The 12,569-nt window shown below is 40.2% G+C and overlaps 1 protein-coding gene across 1 annotated transcript in view; it reads right to left on the bottom strand.

Annotated features, from left to right (window-relative positions):
* Galnt8 (polypeptide N-acetylgalactosaminyltransferase 8) overlaps window positions 1-12,569 on the bottom strand; it is a 50,352-nt gene that overhangs the window by 17,180 nt on the left and 20,603 nt on the right. The window contains exons 3-6 of the mRNA XM_047549689.1: window positions 11,558-11,724; window positions 6,711-6,894; window positions 5,676-5,873; window positions 5,035-5,149 (exon numbers count right to left, since the gene is read on the bottom strand). Of these exons, the coding sequence (XP_047405645.1) occupies window positions 5,035-5,149; window positions 5,676-5,873; window positions 6,711-6,894; window positions 11,558-11,724 (664 nt within the window). The remainder of the gene's footprint in view (window positions 1-5,034; window positions 5,150-5,675; window positions 5,874-6,710; window positions 6,895-11,557; window positions 11,725-12,569) is intronic.

The raw sequence follows: 12,569 nt of genomic DNA, 5'->3' as shown, positions 1-12,569 counted from the left end.
ATGGAAATTATTAAGAATACAAGCAACAAAAAATGTGGGGAGAAAGGTACCTTCACACATTATTGGTGCAACTGCAAATTAGTACAACCACTCTGGAAAGCAATAGGGAGATTCCTCAAAAAAACAGGAATGGAACCTAGATATGCCCCAACTCTACTGCTCCTTGGTATATATACAAAGAATTTAAAATCAGCATTCTGCAGTGATGAAGCCATATCAATGTTTATAGCAGCACAATTTACAACAGCCAAGCTATGGGGCCAATCTAGGTACCCTTCAACAAATGGATAAAGAAAATGTGGCACATATACACAATGGAGTATTTTCAGCCATAAAGAAGAATGACTTTATGGCATTTGCTGGTGAATGGATGGAACTGGAGACTATGGAGCTAAATGAAATAAGCCAGTGCCAAAAAGTCAAAGTTCAAATGTTTTCTCTGATATGCAGAAGCTATTCTAAAATAAGCGGGGGAGAGGATAAAAAAAGAGTAGACAAAGGGGAATGAAGGGAAAGGAGAAGAGATGGGATAGGGAAAGATTGGAATGCGTCTGACCTAACTTTCCTGTATACATATATGAATACACCACAGTGAATCTCACCATCATGTACATTCGCAAGACACTTAAAAAAAAAACACACAACCATAAGTAAATAGCAGAAAGATCAGTAGAGTAGAGGGAAGGACACACAGGGTGGGAAGAGGGGAGGGAAATGAGAGTACTGGTTACTGAATTAGACAAATTATATTCCATGCTTTTATAACTTTATAAAAATGAATCCTATCATTATGTGTGACTTAAAAGAATCAATAAAAATTTTAAAAACCTTAAATAAAATATGAACAATAAAAATATGATGGATATGCTAACTACCCTAATTTGATCATTATATTGTGTCCACCTGAATCAAAACATCGTATTGAACTCCTTAAATATGTATGATTATTATGTATCCATTAGCAAAGTAAAAAAATAATGAAGAGAAAAAAATGAGTTAAAAATGAAAACAAAGCAGAAAAATTAAACAAAAAAGGCAAATAAGCTTAATGCAGTTGTACATGCCTGTAGTCCCAGTGACTCTGGAAGTTGAGGCGGGAGGATCACAAGTTGGAGGCCAGCCTCAACAACTTAGGAAGACCCTGTTGAAACCAAAGTTTGAGACACAACTCATTTCTCTGCTTTGATTGAGAGCTGGAACCCATGTAAGCTGCAGGCTTCAGCAACCTAGAAAGCCTGTTTTAGTGTTAGCAGCTAATCACAGCAAGGGATGCCTACTGGCATCGTCTCTGAGGGCTGAAGCCAGCAAAGATGGATTCTTCTCCAGTACTATCAAGTGGTGTGTTGCAGCTCTAAATGGTGGACTATCCTCTGCAGTGTTGCAACAGAACCCAGCAGCTCACCACCAACTTATTCCCAGAGTCCTGTCTCACAAATCTGAAGAATGAAATTCACAGAACAATGGAAGGCAAGCGTGAAATCTATAGGATTTATTCAAGTGAGAAGAATAGAAACAATTCTCACAGAGGCAAGAGGGGGCCCCCACTAGGGATTGTCCCCTGGATGTGCTAGTCTAGGGGACTGTATGGCACTTTGCTCAATGTTAATGATTCAAATTTATGCCAATCAGAGCTTGGAAAAGTACCAATACTATTGGTTAGCCCTGCAATCCCATTCAGGTCTGCCCAGCTTCCATTTTCCCACTGGGAGGAGGAGTTGTTGGATAGTGCCTGCTGGGGAGTTCCAGCCGTGTGTAGTGGGCATCCTCACAGACTGGGCCAGGCTGCTATGGTGTGACAGGTGGGTTCACCCTGGCTCACCTCCAGCCCTGGTTTGCCATACCTCAGGCCTGTACTGGCTTGGTGAGCTCTGTGCAGCTGCAACCCTTGCTTGGTGGCCCACTCCCCAGCCTGCCTGGGCAGCCGCTTCATGACTTGAGGACAAGGGCTTGGCTTCCCTGTCTCAAAATAAAAAATAAAAAGTCTCATGATAGAGCATCCTTGGGTTCAATTCCCAGTATGAAAGAAAGAAAGAAAGAAAGAAAGAAAGAGAAAAAAAGAAAGAAAGAAAGAAACATATATAGAAACCAAGGAACCCAGATATGAGAATTGTTTTATCCAATAAAAGGAAAGAGTGATCCTTCTCTTGATAATACCTATATTTTCATAAGACTATTTTTAAAAGCCACAGTGTTCAAAAAAAGTCAGAGTTCTACATGTGAGATGGAAAATGGAAAAAGAGAGAACCAGCATTACCAACACAGAAACAATGAAGGTCTTCAGTCCAAAGTTGGAGAATTGGGTTTCCAGTCAAATTCATTGTAAGTTTTGGTAGGTAGGAAACACCTGGCCACCATGGAATTGGGGTCATCTTCAGGGCTTTGCTAATTATACATGCAATAATTATTTTTCATTTGTATTTTTTTTTGTATTTGAGTCAAATTGTTCCTTTAAGATCTATTCCTACATCGATAGTTATAGAAAGAATAACTAGGCATGTGACCAACTAGCTGGTCCACATTTCCCAGACTCCTCTGCACACAAGTGATTAGGTAGTAGCCAATGGAATATGAGAGGAAGCAATATGTCCAACTTTCAGACACCACCCTTTGGAAGAAAGGGCATGTTCTCTCTTTATGTCCTTTTCACTGGCCAGAATACAGAAATGGGGTTGAGTGTGTCAGACCCACAGAATAGAAGATTCTTGTCCCCCATCACCCTAGAGTTGGAACATCAGTCTTAAACTGCTTATGTTCAGAGTTATGGGAAAGTGAAATTGATTTCTATCTTGTTTAAGTCTTTGTTATTTTGCCCTCCATCACAGAAGCTGAATGAGCATTCTAATTAATCTTTACAAAACCAACTCAAACTCATTATTACATTTTAATTGCACCATCATTCTTAGGAGAATGCTTCTCTTCATTTCACAAATGGGAAAACTGATCAAGACCACCAAACAAAATGTTAGTTTATTCTACCAAAGTGATTGTGGATTAAGATAAGGCCCAGAGTAGATTCAAAGTTCATATGCTAACATATATATGGGGTCCTGAGTCAGTCCTGGTTGGGCACAACATCGGCTGTAGGGTCATTCATTTCAATTAGAAAGAGATTGAAGCAGGTTGAACTAAATAAATTCTAAACAGGAAATTATCTTGTTCCTCTCAATACAGCAATGGGCTAGAGATCACCTGCTCTAAAGCACAGAAAATTTCAGCTGAGAGGAGAGAAAAATAAAGTAATTTTCTAGAAGCTCAGTTCATAATGACATAGCAGAGCCAGGATTAGAACCTAGGTCCAGCATTTTTTACAATGCCACCCCAACATTATTATAATTTTTATCACTAACAATTTATTGAGCTTTTACTATGTGTCAGCCCCCACTCTAGGTATTTGTCGGAGCAGGTATGACCTAGAGACCTTCAAGTTGTTCAACAAACCCAAGGGTCGGGATCTCCTTACAAGGGCCTGTAGATTCTACAGAAGAGGTAAAAGGGATACTGTGGAAGGACTATATTTATGCATGAAACCTGTTCTAAATCAATTGTGATGTACTGAATTTATTGGCTTCAATTCTTCACACCACTTTGAACTTGGCCATGTGACTTACTTTGAAATAGCCACATGGTTCCACTTGCCCTCTAGTGTGCCATGAGAGCAGCTTTCTTTCCCTACGTAGCTACTGAGCAGAACATAGTCACTCCCACCAACCCCAGCAGGACCTGCAGATCTGTAAGACTCAATAATTACTGCTTTAAATCACCAAGTTTGGTGTAGTTTGTTATGCAGCATTTTTGGCAATAGCTAACTGATACATTGATAAAATATGAACCTGCACTGGGAATTTCTCTGGTTGTCTCAGTTTGCACCTTGAATTCGCTTATAGAGTCAAAAATTCAGGTTGTGCATTTGACCTAATAAGTAGGGGAAGTTGTCAGGAGCAGGCAAGAGGCAACACTGTTGAGGTATGAAGCTGGGATCATTGCTGACACACAGAAACTGGAAAGAACTCGTGTTGGATTGAGGATGCCAATGCTGTACCCCTTCCCAGATATTTCTCCTGGATTAGACTGCACCTGAGCATAGAAACAGGTCCTAACGTCCACTGCTCCACTTGCCCATGCAGAAGCAGGTAGGCTGCCCACTCAACTGCTTTCCCTAATCCCTCTATCCACTCAAGTTTTTTCAATCTTTGGACTTACAGAGTCCTCAAAGTTGTTTTATCCAGGAGATGCTTAAAAAATGCCTGGAGTCCTCAGGGGAAAGAGGGTCAACATCCGCTTAGCCTCAACTCTACCCTTTCCCAACCATACCTCCCAGATTACATAGGCCAAAACCAGAAAGCTGTACTACAGTTATACTCTTGCCTGCCTCTCAGTGGCCTAGTGACCTAGAAACTTAAGAATGTGTCCACCTCTTGAGACAATAACATTCAGCCTTACCTAGGATTCCATAGATCTTGCTACCTTCCTATTGTCTCCCTTTCGTTTGTTTTTTTTATTAGTACATTATGATTATACATAATAATGTGTTTCATTGTGGCATATTCATATATGCACCTAACATAATCTGCTCCATTTCATTGCCCAGTGCTTCTGTTTTCCCTTTCCTCCTTCCTCCCCCAATCATAAGTAGCCCCCAGAAGTCATGTTGTTGTAATATTGGTTGCCCTTCTGGGCCTTAGAGGGAGGTGATGGAACTGTTAAGGGGCGGAGTTGAATGGGAAGAAGTTAGGTCTTTGGGGCTGTGCTTTTGTAGGGGATGTGGGACCCTGCCACTTTCTCTTTTTTTGCTTCCACAGTATCATGAAGTGAGAAGTTTTCTCCACCATGTGCTATATGCCATGACATGATGTACTGCCTTGCTATGGGCCCAAAGGCAACAGGGTCAAGCAACCATGTACTGAAACTGTAAGCCAAAATAAACATTTCTTCCTTTCAAGTTGCTTATCTCAAGTATTTTGTCACAGCAATGGAAAGCTGACTAACATACTCCCCTTTGGCCTTGTCCCATAAAGAGGAGGGAAATGTACGCACCCTCAGGCTAAGTTCCACGTTTTCTCCTCCATAGACCAGCATCCCACCATCCAGAACCCCAATCTCTCCCAAGAACAGTCTGTTGGCAGCCATGATGCCCATGATGGAAGGACTCCTGTAGAGCACACAGCAAGAGAGTCACTCATTCCTCTATAAGGAACAGGTCAGGAGGGAGGTAAGAGTGGGAAGCCCATGATGGGCTCTACCTAAGAACTCTACCTAAGCCTCTTCTTATCCTGAAGCCTTCCTAAAATCCTCAGGCTGGACTAAGGGCATGGAAGTTTCCCTCAGTCACTATGCTATCAAACTTCTCAAATTATATTAAAATTACAGCTTTTTCATCTTGGTCTCCTTACCTCAGAGCTTGATAATGCTTGAAACGGACCAAGTGTTTTCTAAAACATTAGATAATTGGCTTGATTCTTATATGAGAGCCCTGAGTAGCCCAAAGTATCTAGCATTCTCATCTGGGGTCAGCTCATCATGTTTTTCTCCCTCTCTCTCTTATGCCTTATCCTTCACCCCAGCCCTCCACTCTTCCATTCCACTTCCATTACTAGCACCAAAGATAAACAAAACCCACACAGTTCACTACTGCCTTCCCATGTCCTAAACAAGTCCCCAAGCCTACTCAGACTTACTTCACTGGAGCAGTGACATCATGCAGATCAATCCAGGCTTGTGGCAGTGCATCATACCGGCACCACAGTTCCCAGTTAAACCCATCCACTGCCAAGTCATACTTTACCAGTTGTAAAGTATCAAAACATATTTTGTCAAACACAGGAGACACAATCACAGTGCGGTCTTCCTGAATCCTAGCCAGGATGGGCTCTGCCCTAGAAGAAGAATGTATAATCAGTCCAACTTGGGTGTGAGGGCAAGCAGCAAGAGTTAGCCCATAAAGCTGCTCCACACACCTTGCCCTGACATTGAGTGTCTTCTCATTTAGACTGAGCTGGCTGATGAGTAGGATTCCCTTGAGTCCAGAGAATTGATGCAACTTTCAAGGTAGCCAGGGCTACTAACAGCTGACCCATGTCAAGAGCAGATTTGATTAGTACCCAAATATTAACCCCAGGTCATTGTGAAACAGGACTATCAGTGTTCTGCCAGAATTTATATGATCTCTTGAGTCTCCCTTTGTCCAAAATGCTACTTCCTGTGTGATTGTGATTCTCCATATTTTCCATGTAATTTTTTTTTTTTTTTTTTTTGGTACCAGGGATTGAACTCAAGGATGCTTAACCACTGAGCAATATCCCCAGCCCTTTTTATTTTTTAATTTGAGATAGGGTCTTGCTAAGTTGCTTAGGACCTCACTCAGTTGCTGAGGTTAACTTTGAACTCATGATCCTCCTGCCTCCAAAGTCCCTGGAATTATAGGCATGAGCCCACTGTACCAAGCTCCATGTAATCTTTATATCATGTACTTTCAGGGCTTGGAAAAATTGTATGAATTACCAACATAACTTTCCATACTTCCAGTCCATTATTTTTTTCTTTAACATAGCTCCATGTTTTTTAACCAACCAGAATTCCTGAGTCTTTGGAGAATCCCTTGGTTTAAGGACTGGTGTTGACTTTCTTAGTTTTACAATATCCTGTCTTACATTCAGAACATGTGTGATGTCTCTGATCTGCCCTTACTCAGAAGAAGCTTCCTAGAACCTTACCACCCAACATTCACTTCAATATGTGCATCCAAGATGGCAACCACATCAGCCGTGGCGGCTTCCCAGCCGGTGTTGCGTGCTTGAGCAAGACCTTTTCTCTCAGTATGCCGCATTATTTTCAACAATCCAGGATACTTCTGGTTATAAAGCTTAATCTTCTCATCCAAGTGCAGCTTTAGTTCTCCTGCCAACCAAACACACATCCACAGAGTGCAATAATCATTGTGGTACAGAAATTTGATACTATCTTATAATAGTGGTTGGATTACCAGTGTAGGATAAGCAATTCTGCAACCTGACCTAAACAATAGGTACTATTTTCCTACACATAATTCTTCTCTCTTCCACCCTGAGGTTTAAACTTATTATTCTTAATTTCCTTTACCTCACAATTAAATTACCTTAGCATGACAATCCTACTTAATAGGCACCAGTCACTGTTAGAAGTGTATTTTATATATTCAGAAATTCTTCTGAGAATGAATAGGACAGACCTGGTCTTACGAAATTGGAGATGGTGATGGACAACTTTGCAGAGGCAGCCTGGAACATCTTCTCCACAGCTAAACTCACAGGACTTTCTGGAGAACCCAGAAACAATGGAGATCGATTTGTTTTGCATATTCCTAGTTGGTCTACTCAAGGACTAACTGGGCCAGAATGTGTAGACTAATCTTTTTGCCAACTTCTTGCTAAAGAGTTTACTCACCAAATTATGCAAACAAGATTCACTATTCCCAGACTGTTTATAAGTTTTTTTCTTCCCTCCCTCCCCTTCCTTTTTGTAAATCCTGTCTGTGCCTTTATTCTTTGACTCAGCCTAACAGCTGCTTTCTTTACATGTATGAAAACAACTTTCATGCAAATCAGTAAGCCATGTGGAAAACACCTAACCAAATGACTCTGAGTTATTGACTGATGTTAACTCTTTAATTCTCAAAAAATTCTATGAGATAGGCATTAGGTTACAGATGAAGAAATTGAGAAAAAAAAGGGGGTCACACTTCCAGTAAGTGACTTGCCTCGGCTGTGAACCCATGCTTTCTTTAAGCACCATGTCACACTACCTCAAGGGCTGTGACTCTCTGGTGGAGTTTATCAAGAACTCTCCCATCTCCTCTCCCCTATAGCCCAGGAATGAGATTATTGCTGGTTTTTTTCTCAAAAGAGGAGTATACTTATGAGGCCTGGCATGGCCAGGACCTGGAATCAATATCTACATGAATATGACACTAAAACTTGCCCCATTTTAGAACTTGCCTAGTTACACTCAAAAGCAATTGATTGAATTATTGAGGGTATACAAAGAAAGCCAATGAGTCTAAGTCCACACCTGGAGGTATCCTTTCCCAGGTGTGTCTTGCCTTATCTTTTAAGATGGGAACTCCTTGAAATCTCTGATAGCTTCTTCTGTGGATATCTAAACTCTAGTTGGGTTGCTATCTGATTTCATGTCACTTCCCATTTGGGAATGGTTTCTTCAACTTATAAATACCAGATAATCTATCAGGACCTTTCCAACTCCAAAACTCTAATGAGCCACAGACTCTGAAAAGCAAATTTGAAATTAGTACCCAAGTATCACCCTCAGACCATTGCGAACCAAGACCATCAGTATTCTTCCAGAATTTACATGATCTCTTGGGTATCTCTGTTTCCAAAATGGTGTCTCTTTCCTGTGTGATTCTCCACATTGTCTATATAATAATCTTTATATCATGCAGCATGAGAATTAAAGATTTATTCCAGGGTGCTTTTGACTTCTGCATCTTTGCTCACACTATTCTTTTCTCCAATCCCTATTCCCTCCTCACCCTAGCCCCTGAGTCTTTTCTTACTTTCTTTTCATTTTCAAAACCTAACAAGATTTCAAATCCCAGTGTCAGCCCTGCTCCTCAGGGAAGGCTCCCTACATCATCTCATCTCCCTCTCTGGGCTTTCTCATGCTAACTGATAGCTCACTTGATAGCATTCTTCATACTTTGAGGTATCTCTCCATGGTGTGTCTTGCCTTGCCAATTAAGATGGGAACGTCTTGAAATTTCTGACAACTTCTTCCCTATACAGTCCTTGTCACAAGGTAGAAACATAATAGTTGTTGATTTTGGAATTTGCCTAAAACTGGGGAGAAAATTCAGGATGCAATTACATTGATATAATTCCAAAAAGTCTTAGATCAGCTCTGATCATGCTTAAAACATTTGATTGATGCAAATAAAGCTTCACATCTAGAGAAAGAAAGTACAAAACAAAGGAAGAAAGGAAGGAATACAGTATTACAAATTAAACTGAGTTGAGCAAGGAGCAATAACACTTGCTAGCATTTATTGGGAGCAAGCTTGTCCTAAGGACTTGGCACATGTTATTTAGTCCCCCGTGTGGTCATAGCAGGTAGGCACCATTATTTTCCAATGTTACAGATGTGGAAACTGAGGTATGAAATACTTAAGTGACCTGTTCCCAAAGTCACATGAGTAGTATATTTCTCTATAGTATGCACAGTAGAGACTTCCTATTATTCTCCCCAGAGATTTCTGAAATATGCTCACTGAATGTCAGTGTAGCTGATGTTTCCATGGTTAATGAGAAGTTGACTCGTGCTCCATTGACCAGTCAAGGAATGACTAACAGTTCCCTTTTCTGTGCCATTTCAAACAAATTTTCTTTATGAAGAACAAAAATGGTAACAAATTCAAGTTGAGAGGGATGGATTTTATGATGATAATGTATCTTAGACTATAGGGAACTTTGTTTGAATTGTCTTTGTCTGCCCTATGTTGGTATCTTGTATTATCTATTTTATTGTTTCACAGGAAAAAAGTCTTTTTGGCTCAGACGGGGAGTACTAGGGATTGAACTTAGGGACACTTGACCACTGAACCACATCCCCAGCCCTATTTTGTAGTTTATTTAGAGATAGGATCTCACTGAGTTACTTAGTACCTTGCTTTTGCTGAGGCTGGCTTTGAACTTGTAATCCTCCTACCTCAGCCTTCTGAGCCAGTGGGATTACAGGCTTGCGCCACCACACCAGGCTAGGAAAAAGTCTTGAGTTAAGTCTTAGCCACTCCCCATGGAGCATGGAAGTATACAGCCATTGTAGAGTTCTTTCCCCACCGCCCCCCAAATATATATATATATATTCGTACTAACCACTATATATATATATATATATATTTTTTAAACTATTAGTGTTCTTCCAGCTCAGTGCTTGCATTTGCCCCCATGAAGAAGCAGAATCCCAGAGGTAAGAGGACTTGGATAAAATCATCTCAGGTTGCAAGGAATTTCAGCTGTCTTCAATTGTCATGGGTAAACAACTGAATTTCCTACTTCTTGTTAGAAAGTCAGGTGAACAACTTGGTATCAGGTTTAACATTTGAAAATGGGTGAAACTAGTCATTCTCTTTTCTTTGATTTTCAGTGGAATTTTGCTTTAGAAAAGGTACCTTTTATTTCTTATTTAGTTACATTGGAATGACAAGAGAGGAAGGCAGGTCATGGAAGAAAATAAATATTTTTCAGTGTCTGGAAACCCAAAACGGAAAGTTTAAGTTGTCATTTTGTGTGTGTGACTCTCTCCTTAGGGAAACCTTGAAGCAAAGATAACCCACCTGTACTGAAAGATCCCCAGGGAAAAACCAAATTCTGCCTCTGATGGACCACCACCTCACAGCCTACATAGTTAGAAAATCCATTTTTATCACTAGCCCAAATTTCTGGCTTTACAACTTATTTCTAGTTTATTTTATTTGGTGCCCAAAATTAATAAAATTAGAGCTAACTGGACATAATCCATGTATTATATCAGTGAAAATAGTAGTTAGTATGGAGGATCTAGACTCAAGTTTATGGTCAAAACTTAATTCTATCACCAACTACATGACATTGAACAAGCTCCTTGGTTAGTCTGTGCCTTAATTTTTTACATCTATGTAAACGGTAAAAAAAAAAAAAAAGTGGTTCCTTCCTCATATTGTTATGATCATGATTGAAACTGTTAACACATGTAAGGTGTTTGGAACAAATAATGTTATAAATGATTATCCTATTTAATTCTCACTGTAGTTTATGATGTTATTATTATCAACATCCATGTTTTCCATGTAAAAAAAACAGAGCATGGAGAGGTTAAGGGACACAAGGACATAGTGCTCAGGAAGAAGGAGCTGGGACTATGAATTTAGAATCAAGGACTCAGCAAAGTCCACTCTCTGCCACTTCCCCCTGCGTCGTCCTTGGGTGGGCTAGACCTCAGGAGAGTCATCCTGTGAGCAAGAACTGTTGCCACTGTGGAGAGTTTCGGCACCCAAAGCTCTTTTACCTCAGGCTTCAGTACCAGGAGAGATTGATCTTTTCCTCATAAAATAGCTCTGAATCCCTTCCTGGTGTCTGAGGTTTTTTTTTTTTTTTTTTTTTTTTTTTTTTTATTGTAAACAAATGGGATACATGTTGTTTCTCTGTTTGTGCTGAGGTTCTTTTTGAGACCCCCACCCACCTCACCCTGTCAAGTCTCCTTCATGATGCATGGAAAAGGCACAGGTGACTTGGGAGTCACACCGTCCTGGGACTGACGCCAACTCCACACTGACTAGCTATGCAATTTGGGCACACTGCATGATCTGTCTGTGTCTTAGTGTTCTCATCTGTGCAATTGAGATAATGATCTTCTCTTGGCTTTGTGAAAACTAAATGTGGTAGCCCAAATAGCTCCTCATTAAATTTCCCTTTTCTTTTCCCTCCATGAGAAGCCTAAGGTGTCCAATTCTTAAGCAACAACCCCTTTCCAGACAAGTACAGATGACAAATGGTAATTTTTATGACTATTCCTTGCTCGAGTTGCTCACCATTGGAGCTGAAGTCATCCACCAAAATGATCTCCTTCAGCAACTGAGGTGGGGTCCGGCTGATGACACTGGTGATGGCCCGTTGTATAATGGACAGAGATTCGTCCATGAATATGAGGATGACACTGAGGGATGGGAGTAGGGAAGGGTACGTCTTCTGAACACACCTACAAGAGACCGTTTTTATAACCATATTATATTTAATTAAACATTGATACTCCACCTTCCTCTTTACTACATATGATTTTACATCAACCCATCAATCCCCAAACACATTAGAGAAGGAAACAACTATTTACCACAGTAACAAGGAGCTTTTATATTTATTTATCCAAAATTATTCTGCAACATGGATAAAATGGATTTCCTTTTTTCCTTTTTTTTTGTTTTTTTTATTTCACTTTGTTTTGTTTTTTGTTTGTGTATGTGTGTGTGTGTGTGTGTGTGTGTGTGTGTGTATGTGTATGGTGAGTGTGTGTGTGTGGTACTGGGGATTGAACCTCTACCACTTTACTGTGTTCCCAGCCCTGTTTATCTTTTATTTTGAGATGGTCCAATTCTTGCTTTTTATCAATCTTCTGAAGACATTTCTATTCGGATACCCAAGTCTCACAAGGAATTCCCATTCCTCTCCCATGCCCAAATAATCTTCCTTGCCAGCAGCCTCCTTTCTGTCATTGTTACCACCCTTTCCCCGTGTTCTCAGACCTTTCATCACCTTTAACACAACCCTCTACTTCTTCACTATCGACAGGAGGCAAATCCTCCAGAGAATTGTACTTGATGCATCTTTTAAGTTATACACTATGTTTATGGAATGCCTACCATATGCTAGGCACTAGTTTACTCTTATTTTTATAGCTTTATTTAAGTGTGATTGATATATTGAAAACATCACACATTTAATGCATACAAATTTGATGGGTTTGGACAGATGTGTGTACCTATGATACAATTATCAAATCAAGGTAATAAAAATGTCCACCACAAAAATGAACTTGTATTCCTTTGC

The sequence above is a fragment of the Sciurus carolinensis genome, chromosome 4 (assembly GCF_902686445.1).
Source record: "Sciurus carolinensis chromosome 4, mSciCar1.2, whole genome shotgun sequence".
Lineage (NCBI taxonomy): Eukaryota > Metazoa > Chordata > Mammalia > Rodentia > Sciuridae > Sciurus > Sciurus carolinensis.
Note: the sequence above shows the minus strand (reverse complement) of the source record. Positions and strands in the feature narration are given on the sequence as shown.